This window comes from Leopardus geoffroyi, chromosome C1 (assembly GCF_018350155.1).
Source record: "Leopardus geoffroyi isolate Oge1 chromosome C1, O.geoffroyi_Oge1_pat1.0, whole genome shotgun sequence".
NCBI classification, from domain to species: Eukaryota; Metazoa; Chordata; class Mammalia; order Carnivora; family Felidae; genus Leopardus; species Leopardus geoffroyi.
Window position 1 is genome coordinate 25084845 of NC_059328.1, and position 21293 is coordinate 25106137.

The 21293-nt window shown below is 44.4% G+C and overlaps 1 protein-coding gene and 1 long non-coding RNA gene across 9 annotated transcripts in view; one reads left to right on the plus strand and one right to left on the minus strand.

Moving 5' to 3' along the window:
• AZIN2 (antizyme inhibitor 2) overlaps nucleotides 1–21293 on the plus strand; it is a 33488-nt gene that overhangs the window by 10931 nt on the left and 1264 nt on the right. For 3 of the 8 annotated variants that reach the window (XM_045476571.1, XM_045476572.1, XM_045476575.1), the window contains 6 exons: nucleotides 307–479; nucleotides 1486–1614; nucleotides 2432–2597; nucleotides 4266–4428; nucleotides 5636–5748; nucleotides 19342–19443. In XM_045476571.1, coding sequence (XP_045332527.1) covers nucleotides 307–479; nucleotides 1486–1614; nucleotides 2432–2597; nucleotides 4266–4428; nucleotides 5636–5748; nucleotides 19342–19443 — 846 coding nt within the window. Of the gene's footprint in view, nucleotides 1–306; nucleotides 480–1485; nucleotides 1615–2431; nucleotides 2598–4265; nucleotides 4429–5635; nucleotides 5798–6389; nucleotides 7258–7736; nucleotides 7772–17366; nucleotides 17712–19341; nucleotides 19557–21293 lie in introns of those variants that run through there. The other 5 variants (XM_045476573.1, XM_045476576.1, XM_045476577.1 and 2 more) reach the window with 5 other exon arrangements.
• On the minus strand, nucleotides 19615–20707 carry LOC123597559. Its single transcript, XR_006712159.1, has 2 exons — nucleotides 20381–20707; nucleotides 19615–19754 (listed from the first exon to the last, which is right to left on the minus strand). It is a non-coding gene; the product is annotated as an uncharacterized LOC123597559 (long non-coding RNA).

Below are 21293 nucleotides of genomic sequence, written 5' to 3' on the forward strand. Positions count from 1 at the left end.
GAGGCTTTACTGCCGGGAAGTTGTAACAAATATATAAATCTACCATGTATCCTCTGCGGATGGGACCTCCCCCGCCTCAACTGCACGGTGTGCTACCTGCGTGGCTGGCTGTGGCAGCCTTGCCTGTCCGAGAATGGTGAACCAGCGTGAGTCCCGATTTTCATGTCTCTGTTATGTGAAAATGAGGTCCCCTTTTTATGGACGTCCCCATGCGTAGCTATGACTTTGCCCCTCGTTTGTGCTTCTCGGCTTCTGTGGGCCCGGTGGGCCCTGAGCCTCCTCACCTTCACCTTTGGGACCCCACAGGCAGAGATGGAGTTGGTCCAGCGTATTGGCATCCCCGCCGGTAAGATCATCTACGCCAACCCCTGTAAGCAAATTGCACAGATCAAGTATGCTGCCAAGCATGGGGTCCGGCTGCTGAGCTTTGACAACGAGCTGGAGCTGGCAAAGGTGGTAAAGAGCCACCCCAGTGCCAAGTAAGCCGAGGACTGCTCACGTGGGGGGCTGGGCTGAGTGTGAGGACAGCGGGCATGGGCGGGGTAGAGGTGGAGCAGAGGACCCTGCCCTGGACCCGGCCACACTCACGGGAGGCTGGGGCGGGCACTCCTGGACTGGACCCAGCATGCCAGGGCCTGATGAGGACAAAGGCAAGAATAACCATTACAGCCCGAGCAGAGCAAAGCCCACGGTATTATGGAGGTCAAAGTCGCGGGCCGAGAGCAACAGGGGGTGGTCAGGAAAGCTGCACCAAGGAGGTGGCATTTGAGGTGCGCCTGAGGGGTGAAAAGAACTAGGAGGGCGCACAGACAGTGCATCAGAGTGAACTGCCGAAGCAAAGAATGCATGGAGGTCGGAAACAGCAGGGGGCGTTTGAGACATGAGCAGGAATTTGGTGTGGCTGGAACATACCATGTGTGCGGGGCGAGGGCAACAGGGAATGTTGGTCAACACGGTCACGGGGCAGGGGCCTGGTGCAAATGGGCTCTGGCAGGGGCCAGGGCTGGACATTCTGCTCGGGCTGTGGCTTGCACGTGGTCACTTGACACCCTGGGGATTCTAGGGAGGGCCTCCTCGGGATGATGGGGCGGCCAGGTGGCTGGACCACTCTGGTTCACCCAAAGTAGCTTTCATTTTTCTGTTTTACATGATATTGGGGTTCTCAGTAAGACTGTGTTTAAAAAGTGGTGCCTCTCATGCAAGAAAAGTTGGAAAAGTCCGGCTGGTGTGGAGGCTGGTTGAAGAGGTGGGGCTTCTGGAGAGGACTGAGGAGGTCGGGACCAGGGCAGGGGCCTAGGGATGGGCCCAGGGACGTTCAGAGAATGGACTTGACAGGCCCTGGAGGCTGACCGGCAGTGCAGGGACATGAAGGGGTCAGGGACCTGCGGGGCGGGCAGCTCTGAGTTTACACCCCTTTTCTCGGAGAGGACGTGGCTGGGGTAGGGGGAGATGGGGTCCTCCCGGAAGAGGTGCCTGTCTCCTCAGGATGGTTCTGCACATCGCTGCTGAGGACTCCCCGAGCCGCCTGAGCTTCAAGTTTGGGGCATCACTGAAATCCTGCAGACACCTGCTTGAAAATGCCAAGAGGAGCCACATGGAGGTGGTGGGTGTGAGGTGAGTACCTGGAGGCCCCACCACCCCTGCCGGGCCCGCTGCCCCTTTCCCAGGAATTAATCAACTCTGTACAAGAGCCCCCTCAGGGCCTCCAAAGGAGGCCATCGAGTCCTGCCATCAGAGGCACAGAGTCCTCAGGCTACGGCCTAGAGTCCTGCTATCGGAGACTTTCCTCTGTTTGGAAAGAAGGTTTGGAGTGTCCCGCTGACTCAACCCCATGGTCCCCACAAGGTCTTGTCCTTGGAGGTTCCCGGAGAGACCTGTCTTTGCAGGAGTTAGACCAGCCTGTAGGCCAAAGGTTATGCAGCCACATCTTTGCTGTGCCTCTTTTCTTGCAGGGATATGGAAGAAGTCATAATAAAGGCCTAACAGTATAGTTTTCATTGATCCTGTGCTTAGGATATGCCAGGCACTGTGCTAAATGCTTCAGGTACATTATCCCACAGCCCTGTGGGATCTTATCCCCACTTTATAGATGGGGAAACTAAAGCACAGGCAGGCTACACCGCTGACAGGTACATACAGACCTGGCTGACGGTAGGGCCCTGGTCCTCATCCCAGAAGGCTCAGCCCCAGTGGCAGCACAAAGGGATGGGAGGAACACCAAATACCAGCGGACCTTAGATCTGGTCTCTTGTCCACTCCTTACTTGCCACAAGACCCTTGGCAATGCATTTAACCATTGAGACCCTCAGTCACTACATCTGTAGAATGGGCGCAGTGTCCAATGTGCCTGTCCAAGGTTGCTCCTGGCTGGGGCTAAGCTGGTGGCACCTGGGGCCCTGCACGTAAGCCAAGTCTTTTCCTCCCTCCTCAGTTTTCACGTTGGCACTGGCTGTCCTGACCTTCAGGCCTACGCTCAGTCCATCGCAGACGCCCGGCTTGTGTTTGAAATGGGCACTGAGCTGGGCCACAGGATGCACATCCTGGACCTTGGTGGTGGCTTCCCTGGATTGGAGGGGGCCAAAGTGAGATTCGAAGAGGTAATCCTGGGGTCAGAAGTGTGGTACTGGGCTCTGTGGGGGGTGGGGGGTGTTTACTGGGCACTGTGAGTGGGTCCTATGTGCTGCACACTGTGCTTGGTGCTTTACCTGGATTATCTTTTTTTTAATGTTTATTTACTGAGAGAGAGAGAGAGAGAGAGAAAGAGCAAGCACGTGAGTGGGGAAGGGTCGGAGAGAGAGGGAGACAGAGAATCCTAAGCAGGTTCTTCGCTGTCAGTGCAAAGTCTGATGCTTAACCTACTGAGCCACCTAGGAGCCCCTGAACTATCTTATTATTAGCCCTGTGTTACAGCTGAGCAAACCGAGGTTCTTGGAGGTTATGTCACTTTCTGAGTCCCAGCTCTGCCTGTCTCTAGCCCATGCACAAATTTGAAGCTTAACCAGTGTTATTTGCTAAGTCCTAAAACTCTTTGAGGGCCTGGTACGCTCTGTTCTCCCTTGGGTGAGCTGATGAGAAATCAAAGGGGAGGGCGGGAAAAGGAAAAGCCCACCTTCTGTGTACTCCTCTCAAGATGAAATCAAGAAAAATGTGTCACCGCAATCCCCACTCTAACCACTAGGGGTCGTTCTCCTTAGTAAGAGCCTGGTCCTGGAATAGCCACATCCAGGGACTGACCCTAAGAAAATAACCCCTGATGGACACAAAGAGCTTCAAAGATGAGCATTGTTGCGGTGTTCATAACAAAAGTCCAGTGGACTTTCCTGGTCCATCTAACACTCGGGAATTGGTTAAATTATGAAACATTTCTATGACTTACCCACTGAGGTCATTCACAGAATCTGTTGAGTAAAAGGTTATTAAAAAAAAAAAAAAATATATATATATATATATATATATATATATACACACACACATGTATATATATACATGTATGTATATATATATATATACATGTATGTATATATATATATATATATATATATATATATATAGCCCTATTATGTTTATAATAAAAATGGCATTTGTATGAAAGAGAAAAAAAAGAAAGGGACTACTCCAAAAAGTTAACAATGATTAACAATCTGCATGATAGAATTAAGGGTGGTTTTGATCTTTTTTCTTCTCTTTATTTTCTGTGGAAAAAAAAAAAAAAACACGTGTCTTTTAACAGATTGGTCATTTATAAAAGAAAGTTCCATATCAGGGCTTCTGGAATCTGAGAATACCTTCTCCCATAATGTAGGCGTTGAGGAAGTTGACTTACATGAGTATAAGGGTCTTGACCCAGCTCTCTCTGCCTCCTACCTTCTTGGCCAATTGTCTGCAGTCCCCAGCTGGGAACTTAGCAGCTGCCAAGTCCTTCTTTCTGAAATCAAAGAAGCTTTCAACAAATAGACTTGGAAGGGTGCCTGGATGGTTCAGTCAGTTAAGTGTCTGACTCTTGATTTTGTCTCAGGTCATGATCTTAGGGTTTGTGGGATTGAGCCCTGTGTTGGTCTCTGCACTGACAGCATGGAGCCTGCTTGGGATTTTCACTCTGTCTCTCTCTGCCCCTCCTCTGCTCGTTCTCTATCTCTCAAAATAAATAAACTTTAAAAAAAAAAGCTGTTAAAAAAAAAAGAAATACACTTGGAGCTATAGCAAGTCCTTAGTATGTAAACCCCACATTTCAAATATGTAATTGTCTCCCATCCCCCTACCACTAGATTTGTTCTGTGATCAACTCAGCCTTGGACCTGTACTTCCCAGAGGGATGTGGTGTGGACATCCTTGCGGAGCTGGGGCGCTACTATGTGACTTCGGCCTTCACCTTGGCAGTCAGCATCATCGCCAAGAAGGAGGTTCTTTTGGACCAGCCTGGCAGGGAGGGTAGGTGCCAGGTGGGCAGCACAGCCCCATTTTTTCCTCAAGCTAGGGACAGTGGCTGGCCGAGCAAGGTCTGGTTTTAGGGAATGGGGAATTTGAAGGATGGATCCTTGCTTTAGGGAAACTTACAACCAAGTCCTTTCTTACCTCCAAGATACTTATTATTGTTTCTTCCTATGCATGTTTATATCTTGTGAAGATTGAGATCAAAACAACCTCAGGGAGAATAGATACTTTACTAACCCATTGGACAGATGAGAAAATTGAGAGCCAAAGAGAATACAAGTGAATTGCTTAATAGGAAAAAGTAAAGCCTGCATTCGACCTCATGTCTGTCTCCTCTCCAAAGTACAGACTCTTACTCATCCTACTGATTCTCATAACATAATGAAAATAATTAATAACAACTTATATTTGTCTGAGTCTAGTTATAGATGACAGAACATAGGCATAGAGAGGTTGAGTCTCTAGCCCAAAGTCACACAGCTGGTAAGGGGCAGTGCCTGGATTCAAGTGCAGGCTGGACTGACTCATGGTTCTCTGCCCACACTGCAACATCAGCACTCATCTTTGCCTTTTCAGATAGATCAATTCTCCCGTCAGCCTCTTGAGTGAGTGGGGTCAGGGACTCTGACCTTGGGGTTTTGTCTTCTGCTCTAGGACCCCAGGCAAGAGAGCTGAGGTCTGTGTGTCTTCCCCTGAGAATCCATTTGGCAGGGTGGTGGGCTCCAGGTAGAAGGTTTTCTGTGGGTGCGTGTACCTGTGTGTGTATGTGTGTAGAGACGACATTCTTCTGGCTTCCTTTATAAATCTGGGTGATTGCCGTTATCTAATCCAGCCAGGAGACCTGGTTTCTCATTTCAGCTCATGCACTTGCCCCATCGTGTGTCTCGGAGCAAGTGGCTTAACATCTTGGGGTATTGAGTTTGGCTGGGCTGCTCTTTTGCCTTTGCTGGGCATCCAGGGGCTCAGATGCAGGCAGGAAGTATGTCCTGGGCAGGGTTGCTCAGCTGCAAGGGTGAGTGTGCACAACATGAACCTCATGTCATAGGAGGAGGCAGGACCCACCCACCCCATAGTTGAGGAAGGGGCAACCTTTTTGCTTCAGTTACCTATCATCCTTGCTGAGCCTACCATTGTGCCAGTTCCCCAGCCCCAGCCCCCCTCACACTGCTGCTTGTACTTCCCCTGACCCCTCCCCTCCCCACAGAGGAAAGCGGTTCCACCCCCAAGACCATCGTGTACCACCTCGGTGAGGGCGTGTATGGAATCTTCAACTCAGTCTGGTTTGACAACACCTGCCCTACCCCCATCCTACAGAAGGTGAGCCTACCCCACGTGGGCCTGTTTTCAGTTGTGTGTGTGTGTGTGTGTTTAAATAACATTTCGGGGGTGTTTTTATTTAATTTTTTAAAAGTAAAACCTTCATTATAGAAGATAGTGGGATGAATAAGATTATCATCCATAATCCTACCACGTAGAGATAGACGCTTTGAACATTAGATTTTTCAGTCTTTAAAAAATGTATTATATTTAAAAAAATAAAGTTGGATTGTATTGTTTTGTAACTGCTTTTTTTCCCACTCAGTGTGGGGTATAGCTCTTTCCATGCCATTAGCTAATCATTGACAACATGCTTTTTGAAGACTACGTATTATTTTAACTAATCTAACCCTAGTGGTTTGGTTTCCTGTTTTTGAGCACTGCAAGTATATCTTGACATCCATCTCTGATCAAGCCCTGAATTTCTAGAAGTAAAAAGAAACAGTTCATCTTTAACGGGTTTTTCTAGGTTAACAAGGGAATAGGAATGGACAAAGAGGGGGAAGACAATCAGGCACACCGTTGTATTTTTGTCTATGTAGCCCCTTTTCTGGAAGGGAACTCAAGTGCCTAACCAGCACCTAGACCATCATGAGTGCTCAGTGTGTTTTTGTTTTGCTCTCTCTTTCCATCCTGTCTAGTTTTTCAAGACCCACTCAGATGTCAGCTTCTCTTTGTAGCTCTTCCTGCCCCTCGTCTATCACAGGCAGAAGGAGCCCTCCTACCTCCAGGTGCCCAGGCCACAACTTGATTGCATCCTCATTCTGTAGCTGGGTTGTTAAATGTGGTTTCCTCCGGCTAGTCTGAGTAAGCCTCCCTGATGTGCTCGGGAATTCACTTTTCCACTGTGATGCACTAGCCCTGCCTGCATTCTTGTGGTTTCCCACATCCTTCTGCACTGAGAAAGAACCAGGCTGGCCTCGGGCAGCCATGCCCCGCGTCATACAGGAGGGTGGCAGCTGCTTCTCAGTTCCTGTCTCCCTTAGACCCCCTCTGCCTTCCAGTGCACCTCTTTCTGGTTCATGCAGTCCCTGATCCACTCCCCATTCCCTTCAGCTCCTCAGATGAACGAGTGGGCCCAGCCCACTACCACACCCCCCATCCAGAGTCTCTGTTTTGATTAATCTCCAGTTGGTCTTGCTGTCTCAGGCCCCACGATGTTACTGACCCTCTTTGTGGTCTGTCCTGTTTCTCCTCTGGATGATGTTGAAGTTTCTTCCTTTGGGCTGTCAACCACTTACCAGGTCCAGCCATGTGACCAGAGGCGGGGTCGGGCCCCAGTCTGGTGGTGGAGACAGATGACAGCACACATAATAAGTTAGCTACAATTGTGTTGGGAGTGTGTCACAGGGACCCAGGCTGGCTGGGGGTTTCTGTACCTTCTTCCCCAAGGAAGATCCCCTTCACTAGTCAGGATGGCAGCTTTGCATCCCTGCTCTTTGTTCCCCAGGACTTTGTGTTTGGACCTCATGTACAGAAAGTTATATTAAACATAAATCTTGGTTCAAAGTATACTTATCATCACTGGAGCCTACTTGGCCCTTTTTTGTTTGCTTGCTTTCTTTCTTTTTAAAAATTAAATAAGGGGCGCCTGGGTGGCTTAGTCTGTTAAGCATCTTACTCTTGATTTCAGCTCAGGTCATGATCATGGTCATGATCAGCATTAGGTCATGGTTCGTAGGTTCGAACCCCACAAGAGATTCTGTGCTGATGGTGTGGAGCCTGCTTGGGATTCTCTCTCCTCCCCGCCCCCTCTGCTCCTCCCCAACTTGCAGGCGCGTGCGCGCGCGCGCACACACACGCGCGCACACACACACACACACACACACACAAACACACTTTCTCTTTCTCTCAAAATAAAAGACATGAAAAAAATTAAGAATTTAATTTGAGTACTCTCAGTATGCAAAGCACTATGCTGAGGCCTGCACAGAATAGTAGGTGAGAAAAAAAGGTCTATGCTTTGGAAATACAATTCTGCTGGGTAGGGGTGTGTGTGTGTGATTAGTACCTAGGCTACAACAGTGTCATGAGAAAAGTACAGAAAACTACAGAACAAGTATTATTGGAATTTAAAAAAAAATATTTTAGTATATATCTTTAAAAGGAAAAGACTTTTGGGGCACCCTGGGTGGCTCGTCAGTTAAGTGTCCAACTTCGGCTCAGGTCATTATCTCGCAGTTTGTGGGTTCAAGCCCTGTGTCGGGCTCTGTGCTGGTAGCTGGGAGCCTGGAGCCTGCTTCGGATTCTGTGCCTCCCTCTCACTCTGCCCCTCTCCTGCTTGCACTCTGTCTCTGTCTCTTCCTTTCAAAAATAAATAAACATTAAAAATGTTTTTTTAAATTTTAAGGAAAAGACTTTAGAAAAATCATAGTATCATTATCAAATTAGAAATGAACAATTCCATAGTATCCCCTATCATCTTGCCTCATAGATGGGTTTTCTAGTTGATTTGCTGAAATCAGCAGCCAAAAAAGGGTCACATACTATATTTGGTTGAATTGTCTCTCTACTATCCCATTAGTCTCGCCAACATTTTTTTTTAATTCTTTATTTGTTGATGAAACTGACTAAAACTGGTCCTAAAATTTCCTGCATTCTGGATTTTCCTGATTGGTGAATTCTCTGGATCCCTTCACTGCTATTGAATACGTTATACCGTGCCTTGTGTTTCTTTGATACTAGGTCGTTAGATTGAATGGTTTCATTAGATTCCCAATCAGCTTTGGGGTAAAAATGTTTCATGGGAGAACTTGTCTCTGTAGTATAATACAAAGTGTATTACTTTCTTTTTAGTGTAATAAGCATTCTTACCATTTTGCCACCTCATTCCTTTGTCTCTTCTCATGCAAAGTACCCATGTGTTCACTCATGTGTTACCATTTTTTCATATAGGTTTTTCTTTTTTTAATATAGTTTTTTTTTCTATTGTAGTAAGAACACTTAACATAAACATCTTGTAACAGATGTTTAAGTGTATAATACAGTCCTATTATCTATAGGCACAGCAGGTCTCTAGAATTTGTCCATCTTACAGAGCTGAAATTTTATGTCCATTGATTACCAACTTCCCATTTCCCCTCCCATCACCCCTGGCAACCATGTTTCTATTCTTTGTTTCCATGGGTTTGACTATTAGATACCTCGTATAAATGCAGTCGTGCAGTATCTGTCCTTCTGTGACTATTTCAGTTGACATAACATCCTTAACGTTCATTCACATTGTTGAATACTGCAGAATTTCCTTCTTTTATGAGGCCGATAATATTCCATTGGATATATGTATATACAGCATTTTTTAATTCATTCGTCTGTCAACGGACATTTAGGTCTTGGCAGTTGTTAATAGTGCTGCAGTAAACATGAGAGCTAATACCTCTTAAAGACCCTGATTTAAATTCTTTTGGATAAATACCCAGAAGTAGGATCGCTGGATCTCACCATAGTTCTATTTTTATTTTTTTTAAGTTTATTTATTTTGAGAGAGGGGGGGAGAGAGAGAGAGAGAGAGAGAGAGAGAGAGAGAGAGAGAGAGAATGGGGTAGGGGTAGAGAGAGAGGGAGAGAGAGAATCCCAGGCAGGCTCCAGCTGTCAGCACAGAGCCCAGTTTGGGGCTTGGTCTCACAAACTGTGCAATCATGACCTGAGCCGAAATCAAGGGTCGGACCTTAAATGACTGAGCCACCCAGGTGCCCCAGGTGGGCTTTTAATGTATAAACATTTTAAGCATTCATTGAGTGGTCTAAAATGACATATATTTAGGGTTAAAGATACAACTTAATAAATGTGAATTGGCACTTTATAAATGCAAGCTATAGTTGGCTGTGGAGAGGGGCCCAGATGAGGTAAGTACCACAGAAGTTTTATAAGAATCTTGGGAACCAAAATTCAGGGTACAAGCTTCAGTCACTCCACTCTACCTGAAGACCCTCTCTCTGTTGACAAGATTGGGCTTTCTTACTTGCCATTGTATTTTATTCTAGTATTTTATGGTTAAAAAAGCAGGACTCTGTCTTGAGTGTATTGCAATAGCATTTGTCAAGTGTGGATCTGGTTAGTTTTTATCTTAAAAATCCTTAAGTAATGATTCCTAATGCTTTTTTTAAATTACTCTTTGCCATACTATACACTAGTTTTATTTTTTTTTTCAACTATGTCTTGTCTTTATCCTGACCTTTTGATAATTTTTTTCCTTGTTCAGCCTATTCCGTAGTGTTTTGACAATAGCTTTGTACTGTGTTTAGAAAACCAGTAGGGTGCCTTCTATTTCCAGCAACGTGGTAGTCTAGATACTCTCAACAGCCACCCCACTGACAACAAAGAAAACGGTATCCTGACTTACAAGAAAGCAGGGGATCCTTCAGAGGTCAAAATTAAATGAAAGCAGGCATCTCCACTTAGAGTGAAAGCCAGTCTAGTTTCCACCCACCAACCAGAGAGATCCTTTAAAAATGTAAGTCAAATTACGTCTAGTTTTATTAAAACTGCCTAAAACCCTACTCTGGTTCCCATCCTGCTTCAGATTAAAGCCAAAGCCCTCCAGGGGCTTCTAAGGCCCTCTGTGACCTGCCCTGTCTCTTCTCTGATCCCCTCCCTCACCACTCTCTGGTTTTGCTCATCCCATGGCAGTGACCGCAGCCTCCTTGCAGTTCGTCAAACTCCCCCAGGCACATTCCTGCCTTAGCACCTCTGCACCTGCTCTTCTGCCCGGATCGCCTTTCTTCTAAGTACCACATGGGCTCACTCTTTTACCTCCTTTCCATCTTTGCCCAAAGGTCATCTTCTCAGAGACCTTACGCTTTATATAAAACTGCAACCTGCCCCTCCCCCACTCTGTTCTTTCTTTTATTTCATATCATTTATTATCTCCCAATATACTATATAATTTACTTCTTTATTTTGTTGTTTGCCTCCCTCCTGCTAGACTGTAAACCCCATAGGACAAGGACTTTGTCTATTTTGTTTGCCAGTGTGTCCCAAGCACATAAAATAGTGACTATTCAAATATGAGTCAAATGAATTAATTAACCTAGAGAGAAAACCTAACTCTGAAACTGGTTTCTCTCTGGGAGTGTATGCTGAATCCTTGTAGCATTGGTCTTCAGTTTTGATAGCTGCATGGGTTCCTAGGGACTCAGTCAGGATGGGGAATCTGATAGGATCCCTCACATAAAGCTGTGGACCCCCCAAAAGTACATCATCATCAGTGTAAGGGTAAACCAGAAAACACGTGTCCCACAGAGGAGGCCAGCAAAAAACAACAACAACAACAACAACAACAACAACAACAACAACAAAACATGTCTTTTTGACCTTGGTAGTGGTTGGAAGAGGGCACAAAATTAAGAATTTACAGCCATAAGCCAGCCTTTTCCTGGCTTTGTTGCCCAAATTCATATTGTCTGATGTGTTGTCTGATAAACCTCAAGGCTAGAATTTATTTTATCTTGCAGAAGCAAACACAACTTCTCTCTGCAGTAGAAATATTCAGCCTAGGCTTCTAAGAATTCTCACAAGTGCCAAAGTACATGAGCTCACATTAAAAAATCACAAAACACAAAGAAATAGGTCACCCTGAAGGAAAGCCAGCAGAAGTCACAGACAGCAGAATCAGTCCTGCAATTATTTCATGTATTAGAATTATCATATGTTAAAGATAAAATATTTACAATGTTTAAAGAAATAAGAAACTGAAAATTACACCAAAGAATAAGCAAATATAAAAATATTATCTAACAGATTTTAAAAGGATTAAATAGAACTTCTAAAAATGAAAAGTATGAAAATTGCAATAGTGCACAGAGTAAGCAAAGCTATTAGAGACAGTTGAAGAGAGGACTAGAGAATGGGAAGACAGAGCTAAAGAAATTATGCCAATGTAGCACAAAGACATGGAGACAGAAAATAAGAAAGGCACAGGAAGTGGCAGATAGAGTGAGAAGGCATAATGTCTGAACTATAATCATAGTTTCAGGAAGAGATTGCATGAGGACACAGAAACCACACCAGTAATTTGAACAGGGAAATTTTAATATAAAGAATTGTCAACATTTAAATATGGTTAATTACTAAAAGGGTCAAAAGCAGTTACTACCACTGGTAAGAGAGAGTGAAGAAGGAAGCAACTCAGAGGAGGGCTCCCCCTTCCAAGGCTGAGGTTGAAACCTTTGAAGAAAGGCTGTGACTGTCACAGAGACATGCAGCCTGCCAGTGACAAAGAAACTTGTCAGAGGGTGCCCACCACAACTGACTCATAGGGGCAGCCTGCTGCTGAGTGGAGAGGAAACTTGCTGGAGGGTGTGGGCCAAGGTTGAACTGTGAAGGCCACTGAGGTAAGAACTACCAGACCCTCATATGCTGAGCCATAGGGGGCCGCAGAGAAAAACAGCATACTAAAAGAGGAAAAGTCTTTTCTTCCCGATCTTGCCAGCAACCTCTGTTGACAAAGCCTAACTTAGAGCTACCTGGCAAATAAGGAAAGTCTATAGCGTTCAGCTCCAGTACCACAAAGCAAGGCAAAGAAGGGTGGATTGGGGGCTGAGAGATAAAAAGTTAATAACTGGCAGAGAGTCAATAGACTGGGAGAGAGTAAGACCTATCTTCAGATTTAGGAAATCCAAACAAATCCCAAACACTAGTGAAACTGAATACTATGGACAAAGAGAAGATCTTAAAACTAGTGAGAGAATTGAGACAGATAGAAGACTACCTGTAGAATGACGACAGACTTACAGCTTATTTTTCTCCCATAACAATGGAAGGAGGAGATCCTGGAGTAGCAGCCTTAATGTATCAACCTAGAATTTTGTATCCAGCAAAATTGCTTTTCAAGAATGAGTATGGAATGTAGGCATTTTCAGACAAAGCAAATACTGAGAGACATACCTTCACAAACAGAAGTTCTAAAGGATATACTTCAGGCATAAGGAAAATGATTCCAGATGGATGGTCTGAGTTGCAAGAAGGAATGGTGACCAAAGATAGCTAAATATTTGGGTATATCCAAAGGATCATTGACTGTCACCACCACCCCAACAATAACAGTTAATTTGTGGGGTTAAAAATAGGTTTCAGGTGTGACTAGGTTCAGCTGTGAGTAGATCCCAACTTACATGACTTGAATGAAATACTGAGGCTTATTTTGCTCATGTAGATGTCTAGACGCAGGCAATCCTGAACTGGTATAGTGGTTTTAGAGTCATATGGAACCATATTGCTTCTACTTGTACCTATTTCTAGGTGTTGTCCTCATCTTGGTAGATACAAAATGAAGTGCCAGCCCTTACAGGAAAGAAGAAGAAGTAAAGCCCATGTGCCAGTTGTTTTTTAAGGAAACTTCCTAAAAGTAGCCACATAACACTTGTGTTTTTATCCCATAGCTACGGGGCTAAGATGTTAGTCCCATGGCCCTAACTACCTGCAAGGAAAGTTAGCAAATATGGTCTTTATTCTAGGTGGTCATGTTCCTAGCAAAAACTGAGGGTTGGAATTGCTGGGGTAGGCAATTAGCAGCCTCTGCCACAAATAAGATCAAATAGAACACTGGACAACATGAGAATGTAAGTAGGGAGGTAAAGTGACCAAGTTGGTGTTCTAGGGTTTTTAACTGAGAGGAAGATATTGATTAATTTTAGACTTTAGACTTTAAGTTAGGCATGCATGTTAAAAAGTAAATGTTTAGAGTAACCATAAAATAATAAAAATAGGTAATATAATGGATAATGTATATAATAGAAATATATAATATCTAGATAACTATATAATGTAATTACCAACACTGATGATAATTAAAATGATTTAGTTTGGACACCAGCATAAAAAAATTAGGCAAAAAACCATAGTTGAGAGCACAGGAAAGACCCATATATATCTAGAAACTTGATTTTTGATAGGGCTTGCAAAGAAGATCACTGGGGATTGTTTAATATATGATGCTGGGACACCTGATTGTCCACATGCAAAAAATGAAATTGAATCCCTATCTCACAGCACATGTGAATATAAATCCCAGATATCAATATAGGAGAATATCTGTCTGACCTTGAAACAAGGAAGAACAGTGAAAAATCTCTTAAAAACCAAAAAGGAAGAAACTGATGTTTGTCTACACTAAAATGAAGAGCTTCTGTTCATCTGTTAGCAAAAGGAAAGAGGCAATCACACTCTGTAAGAAAATATGGAAACACATATATAAACTGACAAGGGATTAGTAGACAGAATATATGGAGGATTCTTATGTAAGAATCTTAAGAAAATAAGAAAAGCAATACAAAATAGAAAGCAACAGAAATAAGGCAAAAAGACTTTAACAGGCATTTCCAGAAGAGGAAATCCAAATAGAAAATGAAAAAGTGCTCTACCTCCTTGGTAATCAAGGAAATACAAATGAGGAGACACCATTTTCTACTGACTAGATTAGAAAAAAACAAAGCATGACAATATCAAAAGTTGGTGAGGGTATAGAGTAGTTGGATCTCTTAGACACTGACAGGTAGGAGTTGGTATTTCTACTTTGGGAAACAAGTTGGCATTACTCAGGTAAAGTTAGACGTATGTATAACATATCTTCCAGCAAGTTCCCATATGTATTTGGGGAAAAATACAAGAATGTTCACAGGAGCAATTTTTATAATATAAAACATTGGAAACAACATTAATGTTTGTTGGCAGGGTAATAGATAAACAAATTACCGTGTATTCCATATAATGGATTCTATGCAGCATATTGTGAATTATGGCTATATATACATACATATATATATATATATATATATATATATACACACACCTGTATATATATATATATATATATATATATATATATATTAGTTGGATGAATCTTGGGAGTGTAAGTTTCAACAACAAAAAAAGCAAGTTGCAGAGATTATAGACTCTATAATTTCATTTACATAAATTTCAGAAGTGTACAAAACTAAATACTATGCTTGTGGAAAACAAAGCAAGAGAATAATGAAAACAAAATTCAGGATAATGGTTACTTCCGGAGGGGTTAGGGAAGTGGCATGTCACTGGGTGGGCCACACGGGAGTTTCAAAGATATTAGAAATTTTATATTTCTTTAGCTGGTGGTGGATACACAGATATTCATTTTATTATTTTTCTTTACATCTTACACATGGTATAAATATTCTTTTGGTAGGAATTAAATATTTAACAAAATTGAGTCTATCATTATTGCTTATTAGTATTCTTTGATAGGGTCACATTTATTCTTTTATCATGCCATGTCTAACATTCAGAAAAATATCTTGGGGGCTTTAATTAGTAGTAGTCTACTTAATCTATTAAATTGGGAAGAATTCTCTTTTTTGCTTTACTAAGTTTTTCCAGTTAAGAGAGTGTAGAGCTCTTGTATTTTATTTCTCTCATTAAGGTTTTATTATTTTCTTTGAATAAGTTATTGTGGCCCAAGTACATCCAAGAATTTAATAACGTAATGCTTTCATTACTATTGCGAATGGAAACATTTCCCTGTGTTTTTGAGCTGAGATAATGGCTTGCATGCCGAGACTCCTTCATTTCCTCTAATAAATTACCTCCTTCCCTTTGGATCTTCCAGGTAAGCAAACATGTTATCTGCAATGTGATATTTTATTTTTTTTTCATTTTCTATATACTATACCTTTTAAAATATTTTTTTCCTAATGGCTATTAGATGATATATAAGATAGGAATGGTGACAGAAAGCTTCAGACTTGGAGTCAGAAGACATGGGTCCTGACTTTACCATATACTGGCTAAGTAACTGACCTTAATCTCAGCCTGTTTCTCTGGTTTCTTCATCTGAAAATGAAGGGCTGAACTTAATTACTAAGGTTGCTTCTGGTTCTGAAATGAGGCCATTCTAATGTATTTCCATTAAGTTAGAGTTGCCTCTTTATTTTAAATAGTTTCTCTGCATTGTGGGGTTTGATTTTGTTTTGTCTGTAGTTTTAATCAAGAATAGACGGTATAGGCTATTGAATGCCATACTGACATGCACTAGGAAAATTAGATTTCAATTGTAGATCTGTATTTTCCATATTATGATGAAGTCAGTGTTCGCCTTGCTCATATTGTCCCTGCCTTTCATACAGAGGCAAATTGTCTATATTGTTCCACATTGAAGGAAATCACTGAAGGTGATTCTTTAGGAGGGCAGATTTGGTTAGTTACGGTTTCATTTCAGATTTTCCTGTATGTTCATAAGTTAAATTGTGACCATATGTTTTTGTTCTGCTTTTTCCCCTTTTTGTGTGCTGCTCTTGTTCCTTCCATTTTTTTCCTTTTAAAATATTTTTGTGTACTTTATGTAGAATAGGGATTATTGATTCATTCTTTTTTTTAATTTTTTTTTTCAACGTTTATTTATTTTTGGGACAGAGAGAGACAGAGCATGAACGGGGGAGGGGCAGAGAGAGAGGGAGACACAGAATCAGAAACAGGCTCCAGGCTCTGAGCCATCAGCCCAGAGCCTGACACGGGGCTCGAACCCACGGACCGCGAGATCGTGACCTGGCTGAAGTCGGACGCTTAACCGACTGCGCCACCCAGGCGCCCCTATTGATTCATTCTTTAAAAGTTGGGGAATTATGTGAGGACTCCATCAGGGCCACTAAACATTTTAAGTGTTTGATCTTATTTCTTCTGTGGATCCACTTACTTATTGGGCCTCTTTGAGGAAGGCAGCCCATTGGTGCAGCTAGGAGGCCCCTTGTCCAGGACCACTCGGAGTTCTGCTACTAACATCTTCCATAATCTGCAGCAGGTCACTTCCACTCTCTGACTTTTCCTATCTGTAAAATGGGAATTGCAGCTGCCTCTCAGATGAGCTGTCAAGTAGTGGTGGGCATGCTCTGCCCTCTCACAGAGGGGGCCTCGTAGCATATTGGGCAGCTGATATTTTTACAGGTGCTTGTCCATTTCCACTCAGTTTCCAGACTCATAAAAAGAGCGAGGACTTAACAAGTGTGTTGCCACATGCTTTAGGAATATTTATTTTGCACATTTTTTTCTTTTTTTTTTTTAATGGCTTAAACATTTTTTTAAGTTATTTTGAGAGCAAGAGAGAGAGAGAGAGAGAGAGAGCACAAGTTGGGTGGGATCAGAGAGGGAGAGAGAATTCCAAACAGGCTCTTGGACTACACTGATAGTGCAGAGCCTGACGTGGAGCTTGAACTCACAAACCATGAGATCATGACCTGGGCTGAAGCCAAGAGTTGGACGCTCACCTGACTGAGCCACCCAGGTGCCCCTAAAAAAATGGCTTTAAATGGCAAAAGGATAGCTTTGCATTATTCCCTGCGAAGTTAATTTTTTTTCCCACTGATTTTTTATTTATGCCACTAATAAGAAGAGAACTCATTATAATGCAAGTGTGTCTTTTCTTTTTACTTTATTGTGAAAGAACCTTTGGAACCTCTTTTCTCAGGATCCTCATAGATCCATATATAGAATTTCCCCCCAAAAGCTTTAGAAATTAGCTTAATGTTTTTTAAGAAGTGGAACTAAGGGAAATACTTCAGAGCAATTGAGATCAATTTTACTTATTAACAAAAAGCTCATAAACAAGAACATTAAGTTATATGAACAAGGATATATTTGTCTCCCTTTTTTAGAATATGAACTTCCCAGCCCCTAGATCAGAGCCTGGCACATAGTAGGTGCTCAACAAGTATTTGTTGAATGAATCAATTAATGAATATAGGATAGTTTGAATTTCTGACTTTTAATATGTGCATGTTTTTCTTTATTAATGAGACTAATGGCTTACTAACTTCTCATATACATGAATATTTTTTCTGCCTATGGAATCTGGCTTTTCTTTCTCAATTTTATGCATTCCTGCTGCTGGCTAAGGAATTGAAGCACCTTTTCTTTTTCCTCATTGGTCTTCTCTACTACCTCCTTCTAGACTCTGGATGGCTTCTATTCCTCCCTTCCTTCCTTTCTTTCTCTTCCTTTCTCTCTCCTTCCTTCCTTCCCTTTCTCACCACTCATATTTGCTATTCATTCATTCATTCATTCATTCATTTTATTTATTTTAATTTTTTCTTTCTTAATGTTTATTTATTTTTGAGACAGAGAGAGACAGAGCATGAACGGGGAGGGTCAGAGAGAGGGAGACACAGAATCCAAAACAGGCACCAGGCTCTGAGCTGTCAGCACAGAGCCCGACACAGGGCTCGAACTCATGGACCGCGAGATCATGACCTGAGCTGAAGTCGGACGCCCAACCGACTGAGCCACCCAGGCACCCCTTCATTCATTCATTTAAAAGATATTATTCATAAAAGCACCTACAATATGCCAGATTGCTAGGCATGGAGGAGACGGTGGGGTGAACAAGGAGGTCATTCATGATCTCTGGGGTCATGGAACTTATAGTCTGACAGGGAAGACAGGCCTGAGCAGATACATTTCACAAATACCTAATTATAAATTTTGACAAAGGCCATGAAGGCAAAGTTCGTGGGTGGAGCATGGAGCTTTAGCAAAGACTTTCACGAAGCCATTGTAGCTGAGATCTGAAGGAAAATTAGGAGTTGGTGGCGTTCCTCAGGGAACATCATGGGGTGTGCTGGGGCTGGGGGAAGGGAAACAGGGTTTCCCTGGGAGCCCAGGGCAACTGGAGTGACTGGAACATGGCACAGCAGGGATGGACAAGGGGACTAAAAGGCAGTCAGGGTTTGCTCACGTCCATCTTTCGGTCATGACTTCTCCTCTAGGACCTGCCTGGCAGGATCCCACACTGTGACAAATTGCACTGGTTGTCAGCAAATGGTCTGTGTTACAGAGTTCTTTCCTGGATTTTTCAGTCATTTAAGAAAAACATTTTATGTAATTGGTGATTGTGTCTTTGGGCAAGCCACTCAATCTCTCAGAGCCTCAGTTTTCCTGAATGGGAGGAATTTCTGTCTACCCCATGGGGTCCTCTGTGACCTCTGCCAGGCCACCCTGTGATTATCTGTTGGAGGCCCATCTTCCTCCCCTGTCTGAGAGCCCAAGGGAGGGTGGGTTCTACTCACCTATATACTTCTGGCTTCTCCGATGGGGCCTGGCATGGAAATGAGAGCAACTGGGAGGCCTTCATAGAAGAGGGAGCCCCAGGGCTGGGCCCAGAGGTCAAGGTGGATTTGAGGAAGGGAGAAGAGCTACAGAGGTTCGGAAAGCGGCAGATATGCCAGGGAAGACTAAAGCGAGGAGGTGGTAACAATAACGATAATGATAGCACTACCTTACTGGGCCCTTGTCATGTACCAGATACTGTTATGAATGCTCTACATATGCTCACTTATCCTTTCAGTAACCCTAGGAGATAGGTACTACAATTATTCCCATTTTACAAATGAGCAAACTGAGGCACAGAGGGATTAAGTACCTTGCCCAAGATCACACTGCTAGTAAGTCTTGGGGGCTGGCTTTAAGACCAGGCATTGTGGCTTCAGAATGTATAAGGCAATGAGCGCAGAGAAGCTGGAGGGCCTTACGTGCCCATCCAGTCTTTATTGAACTGGTTATGGGAGCCATGGAAAGCTTTTGAGGGAGGAATGCTAAGGCTGCGCTCAATGTGACTATCCCTGTCTCCTGCAGAAATCATCCATGGAGCAGCCCCTGTACAGCAGCAGCCTGTGGGGCCCTGTGGTCGATGGCTGTGACTGCATAGCTGAGGGCCTGTGGCTGCCGCAACTACACGTAGGGGACTGGCTGGTCTTTGAGAACATGGGCGCCTACACTGTGGGCATGGGTTCCCTCCTTGAGGGGGCCCAGACATGCCGAGTCACGTATGCCATGTCCCGGGTGGCCTGGTAAGGGGGCCCTGAGAAGGGGGTCGGGGAGGAGAAGGGAACAGGTATGGAAAGGGGGTAAATCTGAGAATTGAGACTGGCTTGCATGTAATCCAGCTTGACAAGTAGCTCTTGGCTGCTGATTCCAAGTGAGGCCTGCACTTGGCACCTTGCCATGGCCATGAATGAGATGGAGCCTCCCCTGAGGAGCTCAGCACCCTGTGAGAGACACAGACAGGTAGACAGGCACTCCTCATGATACCGGGGGGGCGAGGCTGGGCTGTGGAACCTGAGAACCCTCCCTGATGCCCAGACCGACTTCCCCAAAGGAAAGAAGATGATAGATGAATGGGAGTTAGCCAGCAGGAGGCAGTAGGGGGCTCCAGGCAGAAGGAACAGGGAGTGAGCATGCTGCCTTCAAGAAACTGAGGCTGGCTGTGGCTGGAGAGGGAGCAGGGCTGGATCTGGGAAGGGCCTTGAAAGCCGAGTGAAGGGCTTTGAGCAGTGCAAAGCATGGACTGATTTGAAGCAGGGGAGTGACGTGGTCAGATTTGGATTTTAGAAAGACCACGGTGGCTACTCGGGGGGGGGGGGGGGTTGGGGGGAATAAGGGAGGACAAGGGCAGATGTGGACTGAGCAGACCAGTTGGGTGGCTGCTCTGTGGCCCGGGAAAGACTTGCCTGCTGGCCGAGCCTCACAGGAAATGCACACAACACTAGCCCCGCTTGCCTCACCGGGCCAGTGCTGGGATTCAGGGTGGCAAGGGGGCACAAGGCAGACAGAAGTCACGTTTGTTGAGCCTGTCAGGCCTTAGGTCAGGAATCATATGATTATTTCCTCTCACCTGCACACAACTCTGCGGGATCCGTGCTATCACAGAGAGTTTTGGTCAGTGGTGAAGAGCCCCCCCTTTCAGGGCTGGGAGATGCCTGGGGAGGCAGGAGCAGTTGGGGGGACTTCCATGTTGGGCCTCAGGAGTGAGTGCTGCCTGTGTCCTGGGGGACACACTAGATGCTTGAGGGACCCCCTCCCCCCAACAATGTAGCAACCCCCGCTTGATGGGGCTCAGCATCAAAGTCACATTTCATTCATCCAGTCAACAGTCCTTGGTTGTACCTCCTCCCCGCAAGGGCACAGGATGGACTGATGCAGCCATTGTGACCTCAGGGATATTGTGACAAGGCCTGAAACAAACTTAAAAAATCTACCACACAGGCCTCCTTATCCCATCCCAGCTCCACCTTAAGCAAACAGAGGAGGTTGTGGGGAGTCAGTTTCTTCATTACTAGAAACAAAAAATTTTGATGTATTAAAATGACCATGCCGAAAAATTCCCCATATCAAAGAAATCCCGGCAAAACATCCTGCTTTCAAGCCTGGCTCTGTGCTGGGCCCTGGGGGGAAAAGAGCACCTCAGACAGCACGGTGACCTGCACACGTGGACACTGGCGCAGAGGGCAGAAAGGTACTGGGGAGTGAGAGACGGCAGACTGGGGAGGGGTGGTCAGGGCTGATGGGTACGGAGGAGGCAGCCAGGCGCAGGAAAGCTGAAAGGGAGCAGTCTGGGCCGAGAGATGTGGGGGCTTGAGTCCAGTCCATTCACAGAGCTGCAAGTAGTTGTGCCTGACTGGAGTGGCCTGTGCGGAAGACTAGATGGAGGAGGGCCTTGCAGGTCCAGGTTGGACTTGATCTTGAAGGCAGTAGAGAGCCACTGATACTTTTTAAGAAACTGGACCAGTCCGTTTTGAGCGATGAGG